This window comes from Humulus lupulus, chromosome 7, assembly GCF_963169125.1.
Source record: "Humulus lupulus chromosome 7, drHumLupu1.1, whole genome shotgun sequence".
NCBI classification, from domain to species: Eukaryota; Viridiplantae; Streptophyta; class Magnoliopsida; order Rosales; family Cannabaceae; genus Humulus; species Humulus lupulus.
In genome coordinates, this window is record NC_084799.1 from 6,174,701 (window position 1) to 6,201,938 (window position 27,238).

Genomic DNA, 27,238 nt, shown 5'->3' on the forward strand with positions numbered 1-27,238 from the left:
TAATTATCGTCTATAAATAAACTTATTTCAATATTAATAACAAGATACTTCAATAATGATACGTATATGAATGTACATATATATTCAAATAGTCATTTTATAAAAGAAATCATATTTTTAACATAAAATTGTAATAATCGATATAATGATAATAATATAAATATAAATATTTATATTATTATTAATTAGTCATAATATCAATTCCAGTGATATAATAAATATATTTTCTCCAAAATTCACTGGAGAAAGCATACTTTCTTACAAATATCAATAACTATAAGAAACTAATATTTAATATTATTTTAATATTCAAATATTAACAAAAATATTAATATATAATAATAATTGTTAAATAATAAATTTACTATAAATCACATTTTTCATATATATATATATATATATGAAATTATATTTTGATTTACTTAACAAAATAATAACAATAATAATTAAAATTAATTAATCATAATAATTTCCATATTAATGAAAAATCAATTAAATATGTATTTTTATAATTTATTTAATATTTAATATTTTTCTAGAAAATTGGACAGCACAACGTGTAATATCCAACATTTTCATTATACATTTTTTTTATTATAAATCAGAGTTTTAATACATAAAATATACAAGTTTACAAATTTAAGAAATAGTAATGGAAAAATAGTATTTAAAATATCATTTTATGTTTTTAATGAGATTAAAGAGAGAGAAACTTGAATAGTCAAGTATTGGACCCGAATGTCATATAATTTTAATTGGGGATTTTTATAAAATTAAGAAAGTTTTGCTAAATGGCTTATTTGAAAAGAATTTTAGTATTTTGGGTCCAAGTGTAATTTTTAAAAATAATAAAAAATAAAAAATAAAAAAAAAAAAGAAAAGAAAAGGCTTCAGCCTTTCTTTTTACCCGAACCCTCTCTCTCTCTCCTCAGAAAACCTCTCTCTCTCTCTCTCTCTCTCTCTCTCTCTCTCTCTCTCTCTCCTCTGCGTATTACTGTTGCCGACGACGCAGGAGTACTTTCCGGCCACCATTTTTAGCCACGCGCCGGACCGTTGGATTCAGAGGCCTCCGAACTATCGACCCACGCGGGAATCTAGAGCTCACTCGCCGATTAAACGCCTCAACCACTCGATTTAAGTTCGGCCACCCCGCGACTTCAAAGTTGCGATTCGGCCACCTCGGGCATCCGTTTGTCGATCCGTCACCACCATCGTGCTCCTCGTGTTGTGGGCTTCAAAACCCAATAACTTGTTCCTACATCTACCATAGTTGGGTGGTGGGCCCACCACGAGCCACCGCGATCCACCGTAGACCGACGGTCGAAACTTAGTGTTCGAGGTTCCGAAGTACGTTTTGAGTCTCAGAAAATCATCGTTTGACTTGTTGTGGAACCCGATCATTTTGGTATAATTTCTTTAACCTATATATTGTGATTTAATTGTGATTGATTAGAGTAATTGTTATTATGTGTATTTATAGTATATAATTATATATTATTGATATATGGAATATTTTCTGTAAATTACTGGCTGTCTGGGATTATATATATTTTTGATACAGGTTTTGATTTTGGAATTGTCCACTTTATAGCCGTTGTGCTGTCCAATTTTCTAGAAAATATTAGATATTAAATAAAGTATAAAAATACATATTTAATTGATTTTTCCATTAATATGGAAATTATTATGATTAATTAATTTTAATTATTATTGTTATTGTTTTGTTAAGTAAATCAAGAATACAGTTTTATGTATATATATATCTATGAAAAGTGTGATTTATAGTAAACGTATTATTTAACAATTATTCTTATATGTTAATATTTTGTTAATATTTGAATATTAAAATAATATCAAATATTAGTTTCTTACAGTTATTGATATTTGTAAGACCAGTGAATTTTGGAGAAAGTATATTTATTATATCACTGGAATTGATATTATGACTATTTAATAATAATAGAAATATTTATATTTATATTATTATCATTATATTGATTATTACAACTTTATGTTAAAAATATGATTTCTTTTATAAAATGATTATTTGAATATATACATTCATATACGTATTGCTATTAAAGTATTTTGTTATTAATATCGAAATAAGTTTAATTATAGACGATAATTATTATTTTGTTGGGATTATTATTATTATTATCATAAGAGTACATTATCTTATGAGCAAGGTTTAAAGCATTGTTTTATATGAAGAGTTATTTGCATTACGTTGATAATAATTTATTATTATCATTTATATAGTTTCTGGTATTATTAATATACACTATCAATAGTGTATATTTATGATTTTGATAGAATTTAATAAATGATGTGCATTGAATAGGATTTGTATGGATTTGATTGATTGACTCTTGGTGAGGAATTTTAAAATAAGCTAAGGACCTAAGGTAAGTAAATCTCACCTTTTGTGCTTAAGTGTAAGATGCATGACTACATTGATTGTGTACATCTGATGAGTTAAGTATGGTATGATGATGATGCATATGATAAGTATGTGAAGAATGGTTATATGAACACCATAAGGGTGTTGTGTGATATGTAATTGATGAATTCTGTGATATGTGAAAGATGTCTTACTTGGTTAAGAATGATATGAATTATGTGCAAGTATGTATTCTTATGTTGATGGATATGTGGATTACTCTATGTTCATGATTTGTTATATGTTATGATATATGAAGCGTTTAAGTTTTTAGGCTGGAAACCTTAGACCTGAGCCATAGCTCTACGTTAAGGTATAACAACGCCACCAACCCAAAGCTTCATGTATTATGACTAAAGATGTTTTGAGTTATATGAGATGTGATACAATGCCTTGATTGAATACCATCAACATCAGTCATGAACACGAACATTGGCATTTCAGCATCAGCATGTATGCATGGCATGTACATTTATGTGATATAAGACCATGCATATGGATATGAGAAAAGTTATGAAATGTCTTGAAAAGTCTTATGTAAAGTTAAACATTTTAATGACACAAGGCTTAAGCAAAGTGATAATAAGATGTTTAAAAAGGGTGCCACTGTTTTGATGAAGCAATCAAGTAAGTTCAGTAAAGAAGACGGAAGTCTATAAGACTTATAGTGGCTGCCCACTAGTGTGGGCTAGGTCAGAGTTGACCATTCAGATATGTTTGCCATGTTACCGTCTTTCTCCTCCATATGTGTAATAAGTATGGCAGCTATGGCAACGATGAAATGAGTGTTATGATGAGCCTAGCTGAGATGATGGTTAGCCGGAGGAGAACCCATGGGATTCTATATGATATGTGTAACAAGCCCTGCAGGCATTGGCTGAATCAAACAGTGTGCACAAGTGATATTGGGCCCATAAAAATGTGAAACTAAAAGAAAGAGCATAAAAGTAAAGTTTGAAAGTGCATGAGCAATAAATGAAATGCATAAGTATATAAGTCAGCATATTAGTATATGTGCACTACAAACTCACGACATTCATGTGTATGTGTATGCATGAGATTTGCTTACTGAGCGTTAGCTCATTATGTTATTTTCCAACATTTTTCCAGGTGTGGCTTTAGCTGTTGAGCAACTTGTGGAGCACGGACTCAGTAGCAATGCAATAATGGTTTAGAGTTTTCATATGGCTGCCTTAAATTTAAAGTATTCATACGTGTAATAATTTCTTCTAATAAGTTTATATAAAAGTTTAAATTTTTCTGCATTTCTTCGTATCATTTTATTTAATCCTTTTGGTCAAGTGCCTTACATACTCGTAAACCCTAGAATTACGAGTATGTGGCAGACGTACCCTACCTTAGGGACGTTACACAACGGCTATAAAATGGACAATCCCAAAATCAAAACATGTATAAGAAATACATATAATCTCAGACAGTCAGTATAATTACAGAAAAAATTTCAATATATCAAGCATATATAATTATATACTATAAATACACATAATAACAATTACTCTAATCAATCACAAGTAAATCACAATATATATGTCAAATAAATTATACCACAATGATCGGGTTCCACAACAAGTCAAACGATGATTTTCTGAAACTCAAAACGTACTTCGGAACCTCGAACACAAAGTTTCGACCGTCGGTCTACGGTGGATTGCAGTGGCTTGTGGTGGGCCCACCACCCAACTATGGTAGATGTAGGAACAATTTATTGAGTTTTGAAGCCCACGACACGAGGACACACGATGGTGGTGACAGATCGGCAAACGGATGCCCGAGGTGGCCGAATTGCAACTTTGAAGTCGCGGGGTGGCCAAACTTAAATCGAGTGGTTGAGGTGTTTAATCGGCGAGTGAGCTCTAGATTCCAGCTTGGTCGATAGTTCGGAGGCCTCTGAATCCAACGGTCCAGCGCGTGGCTATATGCGGTGGCCAGAAAGTACTCCTGCGTCGTTGGCAACAGTAGCACGCAAATGAGAAAGAGAGAGAAAGAAAGAGGAAGAGAAGGAGAGAGAAAGAGAAGAATATTTTTTTTTGAGGAGAGAGAGAGAGAGGACCGGTTAAAAGGCTGAAGCCTTTTCTTTTTTTTTCTTTATTTTAAATTACACTTGGACCCAAAATATTAAAATTCTTTTCAAATAAGGCAAAACTTTCTTAATTTTTATAAAAATTCTCAATTAAAATTATATGACATTTGGGTCCAATACTTGACTACTCAAATTTCTCTCACTTTAATCTCGTTAATAACATAAAATTATATTTTAAACACTATTTTTCCATTACTATTTCTTAAATTTGTAAATTTGTATATTTTATGTATTGAAACTCTGATTTATAAAAAAATGTATTATGAAAATGTTGGATATTACAGTGTTCTTAATAGGTTAGATTTTATTTTTATTTTTAAGAATTAAATAGGTCAGATATTAAAATATGTAAACTCATATAGCAAATAATATTCTTTTAAAAAAAAATAATTAATTAATCAAATCATGGTGGTATGTGCTTTATTCCATCCCTTTATTGTTTTTTATTTCGATTTTCTAAGAAGCTTTACCTATCAAAATTTGTTTTCAGTCATAATAATAATGTGTTTCTTTTAAGATAGTTATCGTTCTCACTTATGAATATTTCCATATTTTTGGTAAACTAGTAACACTTAGAACAGATTACTCTCAAAATATATAAAAAAATAGTAATCTAATTGATTCTCTATTTTGCTTCTTTTTATTTTTTTTGCCCAAGCTTCCAAGATGAATTGGAATTTTAAACTAAATGTGAAAATTTTAAACTTCTAAAGCAATGCAAGTAAAACAATGCACAAGTACCAAGTGTACTCAAATCTCTTACAACGAATTGTTTCAATCTCACTATCAATCGAATTGTTTGTAAATGTCAACCTACTTTGATACAATAAGAGTAGAAGAATAGGAGTTTAGTACATAATGCCAACTCAATTTGATACACTCGTATGAATAAGATTATATATAGTGCCAACCTCACTTTGTTTATAGTGCCAACTTCATTTTGATACAATATATGACACCTCTCTCATAAAATAAATGACACAATTAAAGTAGAATTAGAACACTTGTAATAGCTTTATACTATGATAATATAATGATATGTTATCTATATAAAGTTTAGAAATGACTCTATTTACATTAATGAAAAATAGTCGTTTAGAGTCGTTATAACCACTCTCTAAAAATCAGAACATGCTTTTGAGGCGAAATATACTTTCGTTTTTATGGACTTAAAAACAATTTTTTACTTATTTTCTAAAAATAAGTTTGTAAACCATTTTAAATGAAAGTCCTTGTCAAAATAACTTATTTTAAAAAAATCTGTTTTCACCAATTACAATTTGTGCAACAAGTAATTTAGCTATTATTGAGTTTAGATTTTAAAAGCATGTATGCAAATTACTTTAAGAAGAATAAAATAATACTGCTTAAGTGTAATTTTCCATAAAAGATAAATAAGTTAGATTTTGATTACAACTTTAATAAGATTATGCATTAAACTAAAAATTTGATTTTGATGACAACTTTGTTATGTTGCTATTCATTTATTCTCCACGTTCATATGGATGGAGGAATAAAAAAGAAATCCAAGACAGACAAGGATGATTTTTTAGAAGAAAAAAAATTCTAGAAATCGAAATGCTCTTATTATTAATTCTATATTTGTATGAATAAAAAAAATAATAGAGAAGCTATATTATTGTGTAAGAAAACAAAACCAAATAAACACAAGGAACCACATCCTAGCTATATATTATCTTTATTAAAGAAGCATATGATATGGTTCCTTTCCATTCCTTAACACTTTCAACTATTTTCACAGAGAAAACATCTCATAAATACATACAAGTACAATCACCAATCAGTTTGAAGTGAACGTTTTCACTATATTCTTAACATTATACAAAGCAACGATCAAAGAGGACCTAATATTCAACTTGATTTGACTGTCTCTATAGCAAGAACTAAATCCTCTAGTTTAGCTCCGGTTACTTCTTTTACAACCTTGTTGTCCTTTAAAATCTTGAAAGTTGGAACCACCTTTATCCCAAGTTCTTTGGCCAATGACTACCAATAAACAAACAAACAAACACAATAAAAAAAGAGAAATGGAGTTAAAAGAGAAATGGAGAGTCATATATATGTGTATATATATAGTATACCTTGTTATCTTGATTACAATCAAGCTTTAGAAAGACAACATCGAGGTACTTCTCTGACAGTTCTTGATACTTTGGAGCTATCACTTTGCAAGGACCACACCTGCATGGTTATGGAGAATCATATATCAAGATAAAAATATGGATAAATGGGCACAAGAAACTTCAACTGAAATGAAACTTTATCCACATCATTGACCATTTTCTATAATATATAGTCTCTTGGCTACAAAGTACAAAGTTGGATTTTGCTATAAGAGTCTTTAGGAAGGTCGAGCAAAATCCCAAGCATGCCCAAATTACACTACTTGTTAGAGAAAGCCTCTTCAACACTTGGCATTATGACATCGAAGTTTAAACCTTATCAAACTATACTAAAAGATCAAGATTATGAACCTCATCAATATAGCTCAATCTAATACTATTATATGAACATAGCCCAATTCTATGATCCAATTTATTTTATATTCCCACTAGTTTCTAGTAATTGATTATATATAGCATCTCTCTAAACTAAACCCACATAACAAAGGTTCAAACTTTCGAAAATTTCACTTTGATTTTCAGTAACTAATGTCTCAAACTTGCACCCATTTTTTAGTATTTGGCCTAAGTTTATTACAGAATTAAGTCACAGTACACCAGAGACCAGACTGTTCGGACACTATCACTACTCCACTGAATTTCATTCCCCCCAAACAAATACCACAATTCGATAATCTATTCACTAAACAAACTAATTGTCTAGGAAAAACGAAGCAATCTTTCGAATTTTCCGAGTAACCAAACAGAAAGATAGTTAAAAAAGGCAAGTGCATACATAAATATATATACCATTGGGTGTACATGTCGAGAACGACGGGCTTATCTCCAGCGGCGTTAACGATCGGCCAGAAGGTATCTTTATCGACCTCGGTCACCTGCCCGACGGTAGGTTCGATGGTCTCCAAGCTTGACCGGACTCTGTAATCCCTCTTTCCAGTACTACTGTTGGAGCTGAAGCTCAAAACCACATTCTTCTTGGAACCGAAGCAAAAAGACGGGAGCGCGATCTGCTGCTTCGCGGCGCAGGGAAAGGACGACGACGGTCGAATGGAGTGAGGAGAGAGAGTGCATGTTCGGAGAGCCATTTTTACCGGCGGCGAGGTGGCGGCGGCGGAGGAGGAGAGATGGAGAGAGAGAGTGAGTGAGTGAGTGAGAGCTTTAGGAGGAGCGAGTGGAGGAGATAGTATTAAGTTTATAATACGTACAGCCAATTGAAATTACTATTTTACCCTTGCTAATATGTGGTGGCTGTTAGATATTCCGGGGCTACTTTCGTCGGTTCGGACAAGAATATCGTAGCGATATGACGAAATTGTACACCAGACCTTTAGTTGCGATGGCATGTGCGGGGGTATTTTGGTCATTTCGTTTGAGTCTTCTTTGGGTGGGGCCTTGGGTCCAAATGAGAGGTGTGGAGAGGCCATAGGAGGGGAAGAGTGATGGGATTGTTTGTGGAAAGACGAAAGTAGCCTTGGGTGTTGATTTTATTGGGGGAAAATCGAAGGGTATTTTGGTCATTTGGTTTAGTTATATATTTTTAGGTGAGGGAATTAGTGTCCACACAAATGGGAAGAAGAAAGGCATTAATGGAAGTTGAGTTGAATCCAAGAAAATACAAATATATTTGTATAATGGTTTGGATTATAAAGTGAGTTAAAAAAAATTATATCACCACAATCCCAAATATGCAATGGAAAATAATTAATTAAATATCAATGATAAATTTGACATCTATGAATTGCCATTCATAAACATTGTCATTGTTACAAGTGCTTATATTTCTTGGTCAAATTGTAAAATGATATATTATTTTATTATTTCTTAGTAAGAAAGTATGAGAATTTTTTAATTATTATTATTATTTGCACTTAGGATTAGAAATTGTAGTCTAACCACTTGGATAATTATAATAATAATAATGATCATCTTGCCAAGTCAATGTAATGTTTTTTATTTGAAAAAGAGTGTTAGAAATCAGAATTAAAAAACTTTTGAGAGTAGAAGAATTGAAATTTTGCATGATATATAATAGATGTAATGGAAAGGCTCATAAATTTTATCTCAAAACTAATTTATAATAAGTGAAGTCATTTAATACTTACAAATAGTTTTAATATTCTTATATCTATTTGATATGGGATCTTCCATTATGTCTTGAGATGGTGGCTCTTTTAAGTACCAATCTTAAATCGAATTTTTAACATATCTTTTTGCCTCCTATTGTTTTGGATTGAGAGCTCATTTGGGTAACTAGGCTCTCATATCATATAAGAATAGACACAAAGATGAAATTTTACATAATAGGATGAAGATTTATAGTGTAAGAATAAAAAAGTTACTTAGTATAGAAGGGATGACAAGATAAGACTAATGGAGTTCAACTTAAAATTATTTTCCAATAAGTAGAATAACCCATGATCTTATACAACCCTTAGCTAAGGTTAGTCAAGCTTATGCTTGGGCCCCAAATAAAAATGGACTAATTTTTTATTTTGAAAAATATCATTTTTCTATACAAAAGGGCCCTTAAATTTTAAAAAATATAATTTTCTATACCGTTGAAAAGCCTTCCCAAAATAATGTTCACATGTAGAGAAAAAAACAACTCTATCCTTCCCTGCAACTTGCACTTCCATAAAATCAACAAGGCCATGAGAATTCAAATATTGTTATTGAATATCATATGATATCCAGTACCATTTTATTTGATATATCATATTGTCATTGGTGTAATTTAATATCAGGTGTCATATATTTTAATTTAAATTATAATATGCATAACTCGGAATTAAATTACAACAATTGCGATATGACGCGTCAAGTGGTATTGAGCTTCGTAGAGTACCTTATAGCAATACTCTAAGAATTTTTGCTAACAAATATAAGTATTTTTTTGAATATATTGTGAGAAGATGTTGGAAAAATGATACTAACTACTTACAAAATCAGGTTGAGGGTTTTTAACCCTAATGTATGTTTTAAGACAAGTACGTTTGGAGACCAATTTACTATTTTATTTTTTATTTTTTTATGAAAATCAACTTGCCAATACACATAAATTTTTTAAGACTATTTGTACAAATAAGTCTACAAATTTTTATTTAAAAGTTCAAAACAATATGATATCTTATGAGTTTATGATGCAATGATTTGGTAGAGCAAAAGTACTCACATGTCCTAATTGTATTATAAGATACCTTAGTAGGTATATTTTGGTCTTTGGGGGTGTTTTGTTGCAAAGTTGAATATGTAGAAACATGAAAAACATCCCATATGACATGAAGTGTGAACTAAACGGCACATTGACTTAGAACCACGGGTGATCTACTTGTTTATGCCTTTTTTTCTTTTTCTTTTTCAAAACATTTATATATCTTAATAATTAGGGTAGGTAACTATTTGGTAATATGTGTTTTTGTAAAGTATTATTTTGGTATCCTATATTTTGAAATCATACATATTTGATATCCTAAACTTAAATTTATTTAATACAATTTTACTAATTTAATCAACCTGCTTTTAATTATGTGAATTTTAAATTCAAATTTAATTATTTAATTACATATAATTTAATCATATTGATAAAATTTAATTTATCAAATATGAGTATAGGGTATAAATATGTATTATTTTAAAATACAAAGTAACATATGAGAATTATTAAAAAAATATGATACTTTGCAAAAACACATGATAGCAAATAATTAAATTCCCTAATAATTATCTTGAATCACACGTAAACTATTCATGAACGTTCTTGAGATATTTAATACTGAAGAAAAAATATAAACATTTTAAAGATTTTTTGTTCATAAATTTTTCTTTTTATAAATTTTAGAATATTTATTTAGCTCTAAACTTTAGGCACCATTACTCTATAGTCACGGAAGGCCTAATTTGAGTTTTTTCATAGGCCTTGTATTATAAGTTTGAAATGTTAATAACTTGAGAAAATTACCACTAAAAAAAAAAGGTCAATGCACAATAAGTCATATAATAATGACTATAAACAATATTATCAAGAAAAAATTGCAGATTACATATTTCGATAGTTAATTTATAATATCATAGATACTTGAAGACAAACAACAACAACCTAAATTGATAGATACAAAAAAGTTTGTTTAACAACATGTTTATATTTTCAAAAGATTGATATATATATATATATATATCAATATATTCATTTGAGCAATATATATAAATAATTGTTTGATTTTCAAATTATTGAAGGATTTGATTGCATAATAAAACTCATGTAAAACCAATTAAAGATAGATTTTTTTTTTGTGTGGGAAAAATAGATATTTATACAAAATATTTATTTAAAACTCACGTAAAACCAATTAAAAAAAGATTTTTTTTTTTGGTGTGTGGGAAAGATAGATATTTATACAAAGTATCTATTTAACTTCTTAAGGTGTCTAAGATCACATGAGGCGATACCCTATGATTGGTTAGCGATACCTCATAATATTTATTAAATTAAAATATACGAGACTTAATATTGGATTGCAACAATAACAGTACTACATCTCCTCCTTGTGGTGTTGGACACCTATAGTGCCCTTAGCAATTTTTTATAGAAAAATGAAAGCCACAAAAAAAAAAATTAACAATCTATAATTATTATTTTGTAGGAAATAATCTATAATTCTATTTATGATATGATTATGGATTTGGAAATCAAGTTTTAGAAAGTCAAAAGCTAGTTTCCAAAGGAGGATGAGAGAGAGAGAGAGAGAGAGAGAGAGAGAGAGAGATTGCTTTAAAGGGTTTCCAAAGTAGGATGAGAGAGAGAATTTTGAAGGGTGAAGAAAAAGAACTAAAGAATCTACATAGAAGAAAGAGAAAGAAACATGAAAGAAGAGAATGTGTATAGTGTATAGTGTATAGATAGAGAAAAGAGAATCATAGAAAAATAGAAGAGGATGGAAAGGGAAGTAGAATAATAATAGACCACTATCCACATGAACATGATTTGACAAAATAAATGCAAAAGGCTTGAGTGCATTGCCAATTAATTGGGTCCCAATTATAGACCATATAACCTTTTGGCATCTTTGAGAGGTCATCATTTCTAATTAATTTTTTTTACTAATACCTTTATTAAGGTAAATTACACTAATTAGAATAAAAAGAAAACCTTAAAACCCATGTTGATGAAACTTTTGTGCTATGTGTGGTTACCATTTTGTACAATTTTTTTATTATTATTACTTTTTCAATGTAATTTGCCATAAAGTGAAGTAAAGGTGTGATTTTTCATCCTCTTCATCTTTAAAAAATCCAAAAAATAATATCTTTCTATATATAAATGGAATAAACGTTTCGAAGTTGTAATCTTTAAGTAATGTATTTACGAGATATTAATTAGAGAAGTCACGAAAGTCATAAAATGTTGCTTAAAATTTGATTATTATGGAGAATTTTTTTTTTTAAATGTTGACTTTATAGGGTATAAACCATAAGCATAATTAAACAAAGATAAAGACCAAAAAAAGGGTCGATTTTTTTTTTTAACTAGAATGTAAAGTTTTGATATTTTTTTAGATGACATAATTTGGATCAAAGATAAATCAAAAGTATTTGTTTTTATTATACAATACAGGTCAATACGAGTAAATAATTGAATATAAAAAGGTTGAAAAACCTAGGAAGAAAAATAAATGGTGAATAAACCAACCACGAGAAAGAAAATATAGCAAGGGTGGAGAACGTTGTTTACTATTTTTTCTGAACAAAGAAAATAACATAAGACGTGTCGTTGGCCATTGAAAACGCGCAAACGGCCTTCTCGTGCGTCCTCTTCCTTTTCGTCTTCTTTCTTTTTTTATTTTCCCTCCTTTCCTGGCCGACCCGTTTCGTCTTCTTCTTCTTCTGAACTCGGCCATGAAATCTACGCAAAACCCACCTGCTTAAACCACCCCAAAAGCTTAAAAAGCTAAGCTTTATACAATTTTTTTATTCTTTTCCATACTGGGTATACATTAGATTTTAAGACTCTTGCGTTCAAATGGATCCTCGAACGAGATTGGCTTTGTTGGGTTTGTTGACGTTTTTGGCTTCCTTTTTGAGTGTTGATGGGAACTTTGTGTTCTCTGTGCACAATAAGTTTAAGGGCAAAGAGCTTTCTATGAGTTCATTGAAAGATCACGATGTCCGTCGCCATCGTAGAATTCTTTCGGCTGTGGATCTGGAATTGGGTGGCAATGGTCTCCCGTCTGAAACCGGGTTGGTTTTCTTCTTATTTTCTATTTTTATTTTAAAAAAAAATTGATATAATTTTGGTGATTTATGCAATTGGGTTAGAATCATGTCTCTTTGGTTTTTGCTATCATTATGATTTGTATAATGATGTTAGATTTTTGTTCTTATGTCAAAGGTGCTTGGTTGACTTGGTTTTATAAGATCCGATTGGTTTCAGTTGTGTACATAATTTCAGGTCTATGGTATCCTTTTCATGTAGATTACAGGATAAACTTTCCGTTTTTGTGTTTTGGATTTTTTTCAAGTTGCAAGTTGGAGGCTATAACGGGAAAGATATTTCTGTTGAGAAATATTTAGTTACAATATTATGTACCTGTTTGAGTCAATAGATTAGATCCATTCCTGCTTGGAATTTTTGGCTTTTTGGATTGTTTATTTAAAGGGATTAATTAATGGGCAATTTTATAATTCTATGCCTTTGAATTAAATGGTAATTGATAAAGCTCCACCCCCACCCACCCTTTTTAGTTAGGTATTCATATATGATAGCATTGAATTTGAATCCACTTATGTTCGATTTAATTAGAGTTTTAAATTCATTTATACAAAAGAATAGCTAAAACAAATTGCCTTTCCCCATTTATGTTCTTGAACAGAGATAAGGAAAGTTTTGAGTTGCATACAGAATAGTGTGAATCTTATGTTTTTCTTCTTACCCTTGACTAGTGAAAACTCTATTCTTTCTTCACTTCTATGGTGTATCACCCTTGGCATATAGCATGGGAAAAATAAATAAACAAATTAACATGATATTTGGAACTTTGTTTTTGTTGGGTTTTGGCTGCTGCTAACTTGGTTGGTTGTTTTAGGCTGTACTTCGCTAGAATAGGGATCGGGTCTCCTTCAACTGATTATTTTGTGCAAGTTGATACTGGAAGTGACATTCTATGGGTGAATTGCATTGGCTGTGAGAAGTGTCCAAAGAAAAGCAATCTTGGTGTAAGTCTCCTTAACTTTATATCAATTCTTTTAGCCATACTTGATTATTTGTCTCCAAAAATTACTTGTAGTTTTGGATTTTAAAAGTATAAAAAACACGAGGCCTACCATGTTTAGCAAACTAGATTATTGGTTCATAAGAAATACGTTTATTATTTGAATCTTATACAACAGATAGATCTCACATTATATGACCCAAAGAGCTCCTCAACTTCTAAATTGGTTAATTGTGATCAAGATTTTTGCACTGCCACATATGATGGCCAACTTCCTGGTTGCAAGCCAGATTTGCTATGCCAATACAATGTTGTTTACGGAGATGGAAGCTCGACTGCTGGCTACTTTGTGAAGGATACTTTACACTTCAATAAAGTGACTGGAAATCGTCAAACGGCAACAACAAATGGCAGTGTAATATTTGGGTGAGTTTTTCTTGTAGCTTTGCACATTACTGTGCTTTTTGGGGAATCTGTTACATAATAACCTCTCGTGGAGCAGTTGTGGAGCTAAACAATCTGGGGAGCTAGGCACATCGTCTGAAGCTCTTGACGGAATACTAGGTTTTGGACAGGCGAATTCATCCATGCTCTCACAGCTTGCTTTAGCTGGAAAGGTGAAAAAGTCATTTGCACACTGCTTAGATACCGCTAATGGTGGGGGAATTTTTGCTATTGGGGAAGTGGTGCAGCCCAAAGTAAAGACAACTCCATTGGTACCAAATCAGTAAGTAATACTGTCTTTGGAGACTTTTTGCTGTATTGTTTGTGTTCTTTTTTATATTCCTTGCATCCACCAATATCATGCAAGAAAGGATGCTGGTGATCCCATATGATGGGATTGGAATGGATTATGTTATCTATACGAGTTTCGTGAATTGTTGAGATATGAAAAATTTTGGCTTGTCAGTAGAGTTTTATGATTCTTATGTTTGTGTAAGAACTGTTATTTTGCATAATCAAGCTTGGTATGTGCTTTCTAATGTTGTCATAATTATACTTCCATCAACTATCTTAGGGCGCATTACAATGTTGTTATGAAGGCAATTGAGGTGGGTGATGATGTTCTCCAACTTCCCACAGATATATTTGATGCTGGAGATGGAAAAGGAACTATAATCGATAGCGGTACAACATTGGCTTATCTTCCAGAGTTGGTTTATGAGGGAGTGATGACTAAGGTACACTGATGTTTTTAAACGCCCTGTCTTATTGTTATTACTTTTTACATGCTTACTTACACGTTATTTTTTTCTTCTTCTCTTTCCTTAATAAATGCTAGATCATGTCTCGGCAACCTAATTTGAAATTACATACCGTTGAAGATCAGTTTTCTTGTTTCCAGTTTACTTCGAAGTAAGGCTTTAACAACTATTCTCTTGTAGTATCTATCTTTGGAAAACTATATTGTTTTAAACTTTTAATTCACCTTTATCACTTAACCAGTTTGCTGCCAATTATGAAGTTAAAGGCTTGTGTTATTATAAAGTTTTTATCAGTGTTGTGATGTATGTTATTTTCAAGGTAAGAAGGCATATAGAAATCACCTTATATGATTTTTTGCTCTGTTCTTGCAGTGTCGATGATGGATTTCCTACTGTAACCTTCAATTTTGACAAGTCTCTTACTTTGACTGCTTATCCTCATGATTATTTATTCCAGATTCGTGTAAGTAAAGTTAGTTTTAAAAGTCCATTTTCGTATACATTGTCATCTTCCTAATGGGTTCTTGGCTAATGAACATGTTTGCATGACATATCTAATTATCTATAGGAGGATATTTGGTGCATTGGTTGGCAGAACAGTGGGTTGCAATCCAAGGATGGAAAGGAAATGACTCTTTTAGGAGGTGAATAATGTCTCGAGTTTCGTATTGTACAAGAAAGCTGAAACATTACATAGCATATTGGAACAGAATTATTATTTGTTGAGCTCCATCTATGGATAGCCTGGTTGGTGATGCGTGTGTATATGTCAAGATAGTTCAGTCAGTTTAACTTTCTGATTGTGTTTGCAATTGCAGATATGGTGCTTTCAAATAAGCTGGTTTTATATGATCTTGAGAATCAAGCTATTGGGTGGACTGAATATAATTGTGAGTATCTTCATCTTAAAGTGTTCTATGAGTTCATCTCTCATTTCAGTTTATCCATGGCTTGTCTGAATCTCTTTTTCTTCTTTTTACTATTTTCTTATAGGCTCTACAAGCATCAAAGTGAAAGATGAAAGTACAGGAGCAATCTACACTGTTGGAGCTCACAATATTTCATCTGCTACCAACCAGATAGTGGGAAAAACCTTGACATTCTTGTTGATAATGATTGCCATGCTGCAAATTTTTACATGTTAGAAACATTTGAACTAGTGACAAAAGACATCCACAATTTTTGCTGTACCATAATTTATTCAATAGAAATTTGTGCGTGATATGATTCTGAAAGTTACTATTCTTTCCATGGTACTTGGTTTGGTGGTTTTTCCTTCTTGCTTTTGAGTTTTTTTTTTTTTTTGTACAACATATTTGTTAAGTCCTCTCTTGTGTATTCTTTTTTTCTTTTGATAGTCAAGGCTTCTAACTATTCATTCTTTCCTAATCATATATTAGCATAATTAACCTCATTTTGAGTATATCTATAGAGTAATGCTATTAAGCCAGACCAAATGTATAATAATTATTAAGTGGTCCACATCATAAATTCAACCCTCTCAGCATCAATAATTCTTTGACATTTGGATCATTAGGTGGGCCACATCATAAACTCAACCCTCTCAATTATTTGACATTCAACATAAATATTTTCTGTACATTTGGAGAATATCTATATCAACCTTTATGAAGTTGGATAACCGATTAGAAAGTAGAGAGGGCAATTTGATCCAGCCTAGTGGTGTGGGGACAGAAGGAGAAAAATAAACTAGGACAGATAATAATAAATGGGGTCAGCTGGTCTTTAATTCTATGGATTTTAAAAAAAAAATTCAAGCATGACCCAAAGTATTTTCATTTTAAAAATCTGTTTTTTTCCACCTTGCAGAAACAAGAGTCATAGTTGGTGAAGCAAAATTTAGATGAAAATGGTGTTACTATTATTAATAGGGTTTATACTTTTTTGGATCCTGTGTTTTGTCTCATTATCTGTTTGGACCCTGTGTTTTGACAAATTACTTCTTGGACCCTATGTTTTGTAAAATAGTTAAAATAGAACTCTAAACTCAATTTTGATGAAGAAAAAATTGAATATAACAACACAGTTTTTAAGCAGAATGATTTTATTTTTGTTCTGAATTGTTAGTTTGGTAAATTATTTGTGATTTTAGTTGAGAAAACATTGACCAAAATTGGATTTAGGGTTTTATTTTAACTATTTTATAAAATATAAAGTCCAAAAAGTAATTTGTCAAAACACAGGGTCCGAACAGGTAATGAGAAAAAACACAGGGTCCAACAAAGTATAAACCCTTATTAATATATATTGTCTAAATGGAATACAAATTGGTTTGATATATATTTTTTCTTTCTTATCTTCTAAACATGTCTAAACCAATATAAATATATGATTGATATGAGTGTATAACATGAGTAATTACATTTATGAATACATATTACAAGTGGTGATAAGCTAGCCTGGCTTTACTTCTTACAAAGTTGTCCTCAAAAACTGTACAACTAAATATAGGACAGCCAGAAGTAGTGCAATTTGGTATGCATCTCTTTGAAAACTGTCATCCCTCTGAAAGAACTGTAAGAAAAGCCAATGGTTTTCACATCTCAACAAAAATTTCATTAACAAGAAGTTTGGTTTTGGAATGAGCAAAAAGCTAGAAAAGAACTCACCTTTGTTGGATCACCAGAAGGGTCTGGATAAATCTCCATGTTTTGTTTTTCTTTTGGGAAACCTCTGGACAAGTTTTTGACAAGATCAGCCAAATCTTTGGCAGCCTCAGTTGTGGCGAAAATTCGACGAGATGCCCAGAAGTAGGCCTGACTGACAGAAGATGAAGATGATAAGTCCCAGGACTCTTCATGCTCAGTCACTTGGCCACTGATCTGGTTTAAGGTAAATTTTGAGTTGATTCTTATCACTAACTCTCCTCCAATACCAGCAATGACAGATTTTGGCTTTCCTTTTATTGTCCACTTGATACTTAGCACACTGGTTGTTAACATGACCATTTCTTGCACACTCTACAAAAACACAAGAACAATGGCAATTGACTTTAATTGGATTGGAATTATTGATAAGATTTGATTCAGTAATTTAAGAGAAAAACTATAAAATAATGAAGGAGTTCACCATTTGCCAATAATAAATTCAAGTTCAATATAAAGTTGTAACTTTTTTTTTCTCATCATTGATAAACATGAAGATGGGGTATTATTGTAAATTTTTCAATGACATTAAGTTAATTAGATTAATGGATTATTTTCTAGAGTAATTGGTAAAATTAAACATTTTTAGAATCATTTTAACAAATTATATTTTTTTTCGATAATTTATTGTAAAATGACTTGAGACAAGGTGTCGAGAATCTTCGATAGGGTGGAGGATAAAATTGACTTGTTAAAGAATGTGTGTGGAAAGTCATTTTGCAAAGAATTATCATAAATAAGACTTGTTAAAAATGATTATAAAATAATAATAATAATAATTTGCCAAGAACCTATTTTCTCTAATCTCAAAGTTATCCAATCAAATTCTATTTTCCAAACATGAACATAGAGAACAAATAGAAACAGAAAAAGCATTGATGATTTTTGACTCACCACAGAAGGTTTTTCCAGTGCCCTAGTTATCCATAGAGGTCTTTTGTACTTTTCACGACCAGTAAAACTTCTAACTGGATCCTGCATTTTCAATCATATCAGACTATGAAACAAAGTCAGAAATGAACAAAATTCACACCAACAACAACAGCTACAACTGCACATATGTTTATGATCATGAATCAGTATCACCATAAGATTACTAAACTAACTATAAATGTAGTTTCTTACTGACCTTGTATTTAACCGAAACAGCATAGGTTCCAATGGCACGGTTGCCTTCCCTAAGCTCTAAGATATCACGAGCGAGCTGTCTAGCTGTTGATTCAACCAAAGGGCTGCTGATACACTCAAACTCATTGCACAGCTCACCAAAGTTCATCCCATCTACTATCTTATCAGCATCATCTGATTTTTCAATGGCTTCTTCTGTGGTGGACACTTCAGTCCTAGAATCATTTTTAACTGCAAGAAATAATCAGAACCAGTACATATACAAGACATAAAACACCAGTATTTCAAATGGGGTTTTCATAAATGTTACATTAACCAGTTGTAAAATGGTAATTTTTACTCCTACAGCAAGAAATGATTGAGTGTGTCTTTAATTAAGTTAATGACTTAATTTATTGTAAACTCTTCATAACAGCATCCAACAAGGCTTATTATGAATCTTTTTAACGGTTCCCAAAGTGTGTATAGATTGAAAAATCGAACATTTAAAACTTGTGTTCTCATTATTTCTGTGTTTGATCCAAAAACCTCAATCAATACCAGTTACTACCATTGCTATTCTAGTATAAGGGGACAATTTAGTTTGGAGGGTGAGAAAATTTAACCGTTAAAGTATGACAATAGTAATAGCCTATTTAGTAAATATGAATTCATGCTTGTTTAATCTGCATATCAATACTGAGTGTGCTCTTTCATTAACATGGATTATGCACTATTCTTCTCTTTTATTACTACAAATTTTCTCAGCAACCGAACAAGGGAGTAACAGAAATAGATTGAGAAAGAGATAGTATCAAACCTCGGAGTGAAAAACTGCGTCTGCAATGGGATGGAGCAATGGAAGGCTTGAAGGTGAAACTAAACTTCTTCCGGCGGATACGGGAGGTGGCGGTGGTGGCTTTGGCCGTGATGGCAACTAGAGCAGAGGACGAAACAGAGGCACTCATCTCTGCCCATACTGCTGGGGACAGGCATTGGTGGCTACTCATACAATAGAATTAGAGCCTCTCCTTCCTCTTTTTCTTTTGTGGTTTTTTTCCCTCTTGCTTTTAGATAAGGTGGGGGCTACCTAACTACACATGTTACGTATATTTTCATATTGTGTTCACTTTTTTTTTTTGTTTAGAATAGAGTTCATTACTATTCAGATTGCAACGTAAGAATCTTCTCCGACCAACAAAACTCATCATCTAGTCTAAGGACATGCTTAGCCAATTTATGGACCGCATTATTAAACTTATCATGGGACAGAAATGCCCTTAGAAAAGTAGACAATAAAATTTTAATATCTGAAAAAATAATCATCAATTCATTTTGATATGTTATGTTATTATTTAAAGCCAAAACAAGAGAAAGAGAGTCAGAAAAAACAATGTCAAGCTGAAGTCCTCTTGGTTCCATTAATTACCACCTTTCTTAATACAATATATCGTTATTGATGTAATTTAATATTGAGTCTCACATATTTTAATTTAATAAATATTATAAATTATCGTAAACTAACCATAGAATGTCACCTCATATTGATAGGACATCAAATATCAACACTCATTTTTACTTGGCCAAAGAAATTGATTTTTTTTTATATATACTTTCTTTTAAGGTCATTTTTCAAAACAGATACAGAGAATTTCAACAAGGTGTCGAATGAATTAGATGAGATTTTAAGTGTGTTTAGAAGGCTATTTTTAAAAGAAATATCAAAAGTAGAATATCATGCAAAGTGAATATAACAAAATATTATTTTGCCAATCACCATAAAAAACAAAAACAGAGAAGATACTCAGTGAAATATGGTTTTTGAGTGCCTAGATATTCACACCTATGAAAGTGATTGTTGAATCAGTAGTACAGTCAGTACGTGGTAAGAAAATGTCTGTATTAGCTTTTTCTTTTCTGGGGAAGAAAAATTCTTACACGCTTTGAGAGAGTTATTTACTAGACAATGCCCTTTGACAAAACTTGATTCTTTCTATCTGAGCTTAACTTTTCAGTGTTTACTGAATTGAATACCATTTTCCTTTTGACCATTATGGTATCTTTTTGTCTCTTCCTGCCATTATTTCTACACTTGTTTTCCCACTTCCCCATGTCTTTATAGAGTTGGTTTAAGCTGTCCAAAACTTGGTAGCAAAATCACCATTAGCCATGGACTACAAACTCTTCTTCATCATATTATCAATAGCTCTTGGCCTTGCTGCAATGCAGACTAAAGCAGCTCCTAAAGATGCTCTCATCACATCCCTTCCAGGCTTCAATGGTACATTCCAATCAAAACACTACTCTGGGTGAGTTTCATATGGTGTTCCTGATATGTACTGTCTGCAGTTTTGAAGCATTTGAACTCAGTTGGATTGAACTCTCAACCTGTTGTGATTGTGATTCGAATTCTATTTGACTTGGTCTGAAGAGCCATCGGTATGACAGAGAGATCAGACTGAACCAATTAGTTTTTCTACCGTTTCCTTTTTTTGTATGTTGTTGACATAATGAATTTTCTCTCCTCAGTCCTTGGTTTTTTCTCGAAAGGGTCTCCACATAAAATAAAATAGTGTTCTTATTTTCTTTTCTATTGTTGATTTGTTTGTCTCTATTTTGACACAATATTTGAGATGTTGCAGGTATGTGACTCTGAAAGGTAAGCCTCATCATCAGTATCTTTTCTACTACTTTGTTGAATCGGAACGAAATCCATCCAAAGATCCTGTGGTTTTGTGGCTCAATGGTGGACCTGGATGCTCTAGCATGGATGGATTTGTCTATGAACATGGTAACTTATATGATAACATGGTCACAGAATTCAGTTCTTTGTTTCTAATACCAAGTTCTAAGTAACATTCTTGGAAAGTTTTGTTATTGAGTTCCTTTGTTTCTTCAGGGCCATTCAATTTTAAAGCTGGAAAGACACATGGTACCTTGCCCACATTGCATATCAATCCTTATAGTTGGTCCAAGGTTTCAAATATCTCTTTTTTTCTTTCTTTTTTCCTAGTGTTATATCAAATTTTGAGTCATTTTCTCAGCTTGCATTTACTTTTTTTGGCTTGAATTTTCAGGTTTCAAACATCATCTATTTGGATTCTCCTGCTGGTGTTGGCTTCTCTTACTCTAAAAGCACTAATCTTTATGAAACAGGCGACCTCGAAGCAGCTTCATACACACATAAGTTTCTTCTCAAGGTGACAATAATATGAACTGAAATCAACCAAAAAAAAAATACATATTACTTTCTTAAAGATGATTGATTTTTAGACTGAAATTGTTCTGTCTTTTGGTTTTTTTTTTTGGAAAACAAAGTGGTTCAAAAAGTTTCCAGAGTTCATTTCAAATCCATTTTATATAGCTGGAGAATCTTATGCTGGAGTTTATGTACCTACTCTTGCTGCTGAGATAGTGACAGGTAAGACCAGCTATCAAAATTTTGAAAAACACCATAATGCAATGGAGTTATTGATATAATTTTGCTTCTCATGCAGGAAATGGTAGTAATGGAACAAGTCCTATAATCAATCTCAAGGCAAGAAACTATAACTCTTTCATATTCAAAGAATTCTGAGCTTTGTACATCCTAATCATTTCAACCAAAAAGAAATGAAAGTTCATATCCATTCCATGCAGGGTTACATGGTTGGAAATGGAGTCACTGATCAGAGTTTTGATGATAATGCTCTTGTCCCATTTGCACATGGCATGGGACTAATATCAGAGGAAATATTCGAGGTGCTCGAGCAACATAATCCCTTGACTCCTAATGAAGTTTTGGAAACTGTTTCCATTTACAATGAACAGATTTGTTGTCAAGGATATTAACTTATGAAAAACCAAAAACTCTTGTAGGAAGTTGATGCTGCTTGTGGAGCAGATTATCACAACCACCCCAGCGAACACTGCTCGAAAATGCTTAACAAAGTTTTCGATGTAAGCTTCTCTACCTTATTTCCTTTGTCAGATAGCCAATTCAACCATGTCCTTGTTTACCTTTGATTGTTTTTTTAATTTGAAAACAGTCTCTTGTTGGTCTCAATGTGTATGATATACTTGAGCCTTGCTTCCATAACTCAAATGGGGAAGAGGATTTAAATAAAAACAAGAGCCTGCCAAGTAGTTTCAAACAACTAGGGAAAACAGACAAGCCTCTTCCTGTGAGAAAAAGAATGTTCGGTCGCGCTTGGCCTTTTCAGGCACCAGTAAGAGATGGAACTCTTCCATCATGGCCTGAGTTGATCACCAATGTTGAAGTTGAGTGCATTGTAAGTCTAGTCTTGCCATGAACTAAAAAAACATCTTATGATCAAGTGAGTTAGTTCAAATTTCATGCTTGTGTTCATTTATACCAGAATGATAGAGTTGCATCAGCTTGGCTAAACGATGAAAAAGTCAGGAAAGCAATCCATGCTGGAGCGGTACAACACTACACATTACTAGATTTGAACTTAATAAACAAATGCCCTTCTTCATCTGATATTGTTTTTTTCTTCTTCTTTACTATGTTTTAATGTTTATTTGAGCTCAGGAAAGTGAGATAGGTGAGTGGGAGTTGTGTTGTGATGATTTATCTTATGATCATGATGCTGGAAGTATGATCCCTTATCATAAAAACTTAACAAGTCTTGGTTTTAGAGTACTCATATTCAGGTTAATCTTTGATCTTTTATACATGATTATACATCTTTTGAGATTAATTATCAAGTAATGTATTTTTTTGTTTTTTGTTTTACTTAATTGCAGTGGAGACCATGATATGTGTGTACCATACACAGGGAGCCAAGCTTGGACAAGATCACTTGGATATAAGACTGTAGATGAATGGAGGCCTTGGAGTTCATCAATTGACCAAGTTGCAGGGTATCTATATTTTTCAATGACATTATTATATATATTCTATTTAAAAAAATAATAACATATTTTTGAACTTGAATATTATAAGTTTTGTTGTTAATTTTGTACTGTCGTTTTCAGTTATGTACAGGGATACGACAACAACCTCACCTTTGTCACCATAAAGGTAATATAATTAGTCAAGAGTAACTAATACACTTGGTTTTCTGTTTGAAAAATAGACAAGAGTAGGTAATAATAAGTTAATAGAAAAATTCTAATAGAGTTACTGTAAAGAACTGAACAGTATTAGTATGGACTGATCAAGTCAATAACTCATAAAATATCTCAAAATAATGCTGAAGTTAATAACTTATAAAACATACATAGATTTATGTAGAAAACTTTTGACTAAAAATAACCACATGTTCTGTCAAAAAAGTTGGTATAAAATGTGATAGTGCATGGTGGTTATTTTTTATACTTTGATAAATTTTTTTCCAATTTTTTTTTATATGACGTTGTACATTGTAGTCATCTAAGGCATCTTGTAAATTTTCAAGAAATTCAAAACAATTTACAATGCCGAAAACAAGGCTTAAACAGTTGTTACATGCATACTTATTTTTTTGCACATATGTGTAAAATTCAACTGTTTGAGCTTTGTTTTCGGTACTGTAAATTATTTGGAATTTCATGAAAATTTGCAAAATATCTTAAATGATTACATTACACCATTTAAAAAAATAGAAAAAAAAAATTATCAAGGTATAGGAAATAAAAAATAGTTGTACACTAGTGCATTGAAAAAAGTCTTAGCCTATATATGTACATGGAAGATTTCTCAATGGTTACTACCCATAAATGGGTACTAACAATTATGATGATGTGGCAACATAGTGACTTGGTATAACAAGTCATCGTCAGGTAAATATTTTGTTTCTATATTAATTTCGAATTTAGTTTTTTTTTGTCATAATTAATGTTGTTTCAAACCAACGAGACATACTAGCTATATTTAGAAATTGACATGCATTTGAAAAATGAAAAGTTTAGAATATTATATTTTCATAATAAATACACATTTTTCATCAAGTAACCCTTCCCAAAATTTGAAAAAAATCAAAATTTGTTTTTAGAAATATTAATTAACAACTATAAATATGGATAATTGATTTTAATCCAATGATTAATATTAAAGTAACCATCAATGAATAGTAACCATTAAGAGTGCATTATATATATGAAAGACTTCTCAATGATTACTACTCATAGATGAGTACTGACAATTATGAAGATGTGGCAACATGGGTATGTACCGGTGCATACCTTTTGTGTTTCTTAGCTCGTGAATAGTTTTCGGTGCGATTTTTTTTTATGATCGTATTTGTTGTAGTTATTTAGCGTACTGCAAATTTTCTAGAAAATCCGAATAATTTACAGTGCCACAAACTAGATTCAAACAGGTTGTTGCACGTATGACTAATTTTTTTTATGAACAACATATTTTAACCTAGTTTTCGGCATTGTAAATTATTCAGAATTTCCTAAAAATTTACAGGATGCTCTAAATAACTACAATATACACGATCATAACAAAATTGTACCAAAAACTATTCACGAACCAAGAAACACAAAAGATATGCATCATAAAATTATCCTATTTATATATAAACTACAAACTCCAAAAATTCCTAGCACTTGAGAACTCTTGGATCTATTTTAAAGGAATTTGGGTGATCATACTCCAACATTTTCATAATCATGTATTATCTCTAAACTAATTAAATTCTATAATTTAAGATGAAATGTTAGTGTGGTGGTGCAGGGAGCTGGGCATACTGTTCCTGAATACAAGCCAAGGGAGTCATTAGATTTCTACAGTCGTTGGTTAGAAGGAAGACCAATATGAGTGATATCATATTATGGACTAATAATACTATGGTTTCCTTTCTTTGAGTTTATAAATGAGGAAGAAAATGTAATAATAAAATAAAAACATTGCTCCATTATTGATTACTATAATGGTAGGTACTATTAAGTAACCTTATTTTTATTATTATTCCAAAATAAATAGTCTTATCATCCTTTGAATTCTAATAAATAAATGAACCAGTTTTCTTAGAAGTTGACATTATTAAAATCATCAGCATATCATGTGATGATGTGATTAAATAGGTTGTTGGTGATCAATTCAAGATTGATACTACGTTATACTTACTTTTCACATCATTTAATACTTAGCATATAGTTCTGCATTAAAACCAGGGCAGTGACTTGTCTAATAAGTAATAACATTTTATTCTAATGATAAAAATAGAATTGACTAGACATGCACCACACAACCAATGCCTGAGCCATGGTCTCTCTAATTTTTTATTTAAAAAAATATATATTTTAATACAAATATTTTTAAATATATATATAAAAGTAGTTAAAAATAAAGTCCGACGTAAGTTTGCGTAATTTTAAAGTTATAAACATGTTTATTCAAATATGTATTTATTTTTATTATTTTTAATTATCATATAAATTTTAAATAAATAAATAATATCATAAAAATAAATAAAATATATTTAATATAATGTATGATATAAATGTATTTAAAAAATAAGGCAACAAATTATCTATAATTTTAATAAAAATTGATTCACTTTTTTTCTTCAATATATATAATGGAATGAATTACAATTCTATAGTATATATAAATATTTATATCAATAATCTCTACATATATGACATCTAAACACAACATTGACATAGATATATATTTACATGGCTACATGACATATATATAAATTGCAATAATATTTAAAAAGAAATTAATAATAGAAAAAGTCATAGTGTGGAGTAGTATATACATGCATCAACTATTTTTAGTTTCTAATGTATCTCGCAATGTCCTTTGGTGAATTTGATGAAAAAAAAGAGCTTCAATCACTTGATAAAAAAAATGATATGTATGGCTTTATTATTTTAAAATAAATATGATTTAATTATTTAAATTATTATAAAATATCTTCAAATATCATATTTTAATTAATTAATTTTTGTTTAAGTTTGTTTTAGTTTAAGTTTATGTTTGTTCAAATAAATAAAATATCTTCAAATATCATATCATATTAGAAAAACGTTTTTGAATTTGGCAATAACAACAATAGATTATATATTATACATGGATTTTAAATTTAAGTTTGTTGCTAATTTTTTTTTAAAAGAAGTTTGTTTCTAGTTGATAGTAGATAATATTATGTTATATATTTAATATGATATTATTCTAATACGTGAAGTTTAAGTTTGATTAAATTTTATTTAATTTATAAAATGTATCATTTTATTATTTTTAAATAATTGTCATTGTAAAATATCTCAAAAATATCATATTTTAATTTGTTTAATTATTTATTTATTTATTTTGATTTAAGTTTAAATTATGTTTGCAATCTACCGTTAAATATAAGAATATTCTGTTATATATAAGAATATTTTGTTAAATTTAACAAAAAAAATAAAAAACTGTTAAAACTA

The 27,238-nt window shown here is 30.8% G+C and overlaps 4 protein-coding genes and 1 long non-coding RNA gene across 5 annotated transcripts; 3 read left to right on the top strand and 2 right to left on the bottom strand.

The window, feature by feature from the left end:
* Positions 1-556: 556 nt before the first annotated feature.
* Positions 557-3,708, top strand: LOC133790488 (uncharacterized). Its single transcript, XR_009874016.1, has 2 exons — positions 557-2,408; positions 3,554-3,708. It is a non-coding gene; the product is annotated as an uncharacterized LOC133790488 (long non-coding RNA).
* A 2,498-nt stretch (positions 3,709-6,206) lies between these two features.
* LOC133790489 (thioredoxin F-type, chloroplastic-like) lies at positions 6,207-7,855 on the bottom strand. Its single transcript, XM_062228144.1, has 3 exons — positions 7,478-7,855; positions 6,647-6,746; positions 6,207-6,551 (listed from the first exon to the last, which is right to left on the bottom strand). Exons 1-3 carry the CDS (start codon positions 7,771-7,773, stop codon positions 6,417-6,419), a joined length of 531 nt encoding a protein of 176 aa, XP_062084128.1. The 5' UTR covers positions 7,774-7,855; the 3' UTR covers positions 6,207-6,416.
* A 4,510-nt stretch (positions 7,856-12,365) lies between these two features.
* LOC133790491 (aspartic proteinase 36-like) lies at positions 12,366-16,333 on the top strand. The gene is made up of 10 exons (XM_062228146.1): positions 12,366-12,922; positions 13,768-13,897; positions 14,072-14,319; positions 14,396-14,620; positions 14,912-15,074; positions 15,176-15,249; positions 15,471-15,561; positions 15,667-15,742; positions 15,917-15,988; positions 16,092-16,333. Exons 1-10 carry the CDS (start codon positions 12,705-12,707, stop codon positions 16,241-16,243), a joined length of 1,449 nt encoding a protein of 482 aa, XP_062084130.1. The 5' UTR covers positions 12,366-12,704; the 3' UTR covers positions 16,244-16,333.
* A 1,042-nt stretch (positions 16,334-17,375) lies between these two features.
* On the bottom strand, positions 17,376-19,911 carry LOC133790493 (uncharacterized). Its single transcript, XM_062228147.1, has 5 exons — positions 19,692-19,911; positions 18,894-19,123; positions 18,659-18,739; positions 17,729-18,079; positions 17,376-17,633 (listed from the first exon to the last, which is right to left on the bottom strand). Exons 1-5 carry the CDS (start codon positions 19,879-19,881, stop codon positions 17,532-17,534), a joined length of 954 nt encoding a protein of 317 aa, XP_062084131.1. The 5' UTR covers positions 19,882-19,911; the 3' UTR covers positions 17,376-17,531.
* Positions 19,912-20,988: 1,077 nt separating this feature from the next.
* Positions 20,989-25,792, top strand: LOC133790490 (serine carboxypeptidase-like 20). Its single transcript, XM_062228145.1, has 14 exons — positions 20,989-21,180; positions 21,514-21,662; positions 21,771-21,847; positions 21,949-22,071; positions 22,190-22,292; positions 22,369-22,409; positions 22,511-22,612; positions 22,730-22,810; positions 22,900-23,142; positions 23,230-23,295; positions 23,406-23,527; positions 23,621-23,737; positions 23,852-23,897; positions 25,539-25,792. Exons 1-14 carry the CDS (start codon positions 21,041-21,043, stop codon positions 25,620-25,622), a joined length of 1,494 nt encoding a protein of 497 aa, XP_062084129.1. The 5' UTR covers positions 20,989-21,040; the 3' UTR covers positions 25,623-25,792.
* Positions 25,793-27,238: the final 1,446 nt, after the last annotated feature.

Bases quoted from the DNA above. Each gene is read 5' to 3' on its own strand.
- LOC133790489 (XM_062228144.1), bottom strand. From the start codon at position 7,773: ATGGCTCTCCGAACATGCACTCTCTCTCCTCACTCCATTCGACCGTCG. The intron at 6,747-7,477 runs GTATATATATTT...ATAACCATGCAG, and splicing joins CTCGACATGTACACCCAATG to GTGTGGTCCTTGCAAAGTGA. The intron at 6,552-6,646 runs GTATACTATATA...GTTTATTGGTAG, and splicing joins ATTGTAATCAAGATAACAAG to TCATTGGCCAAAGAACTTGG.
- LOC133790491 (XM_062228146.1), top strand. From the start codon at position 12,705: ATGGATCCTCGAACGAGATTGGCTTTGTTGGGTTTGTTGACGTTTTTG. The intron at 12,923-13,767 runs GTTGGTTTTCTT...TGGTTGTTTTAG, and splicing joins GGTCTCCCGTCTGAAACCGG to GCTGTACTTCGCTAGAATAG. The intron at 15,989-16,091 runs GTGAGTATCTTC...ATTTTCTTATAG, and splicing joins TGGGTGGACTGAATATAATT to GCTCTACAAGCATCAAAGTG.
- LOC133790493 (XM_062228147.1), bottom strand. From the start codon at position 19,881: ATGAGTAGCCACCAATGCCTGTCCCCAGCAGTATGGGCAGAGATGAGT. The intron at 19,124-19,691 runs GTTTGATACTAT...TATTTCTTGCAG, and splicing joins ACGCAGTTTTTCACTCCGAG to TTAAAAATGATTCTAGGACT. The intron at 18,080-18,658 runs GTGAGTCAAAAA...GTGTTTTTGTAG, and splicing joins CACTGGAAAAACCTTCTGTG to AGTGTGCAAGAAATGGTCAT.
- LOC133790490 (XM_062228145.1), top strand. From the start codon at position 21,041: ATGGACTACAAACTCTTCTTCATCATATTATCAATAGCTCTTGGCCTT. The intron at 21,181-21,513 runs GTGAGTTTCATA...GAGATGTTGCAG, and splicing joins CAATCAAAACACTACTCTGG to GTATGTGACTCTGAAAGGTA. The intron at 21,848-21,948 runs GTTTCAAATATC...TTGAATTTTCAG, and splicing joins ATCCTTATAGTTGGTCCAAG to GTTTCAAACATCATCTATTT.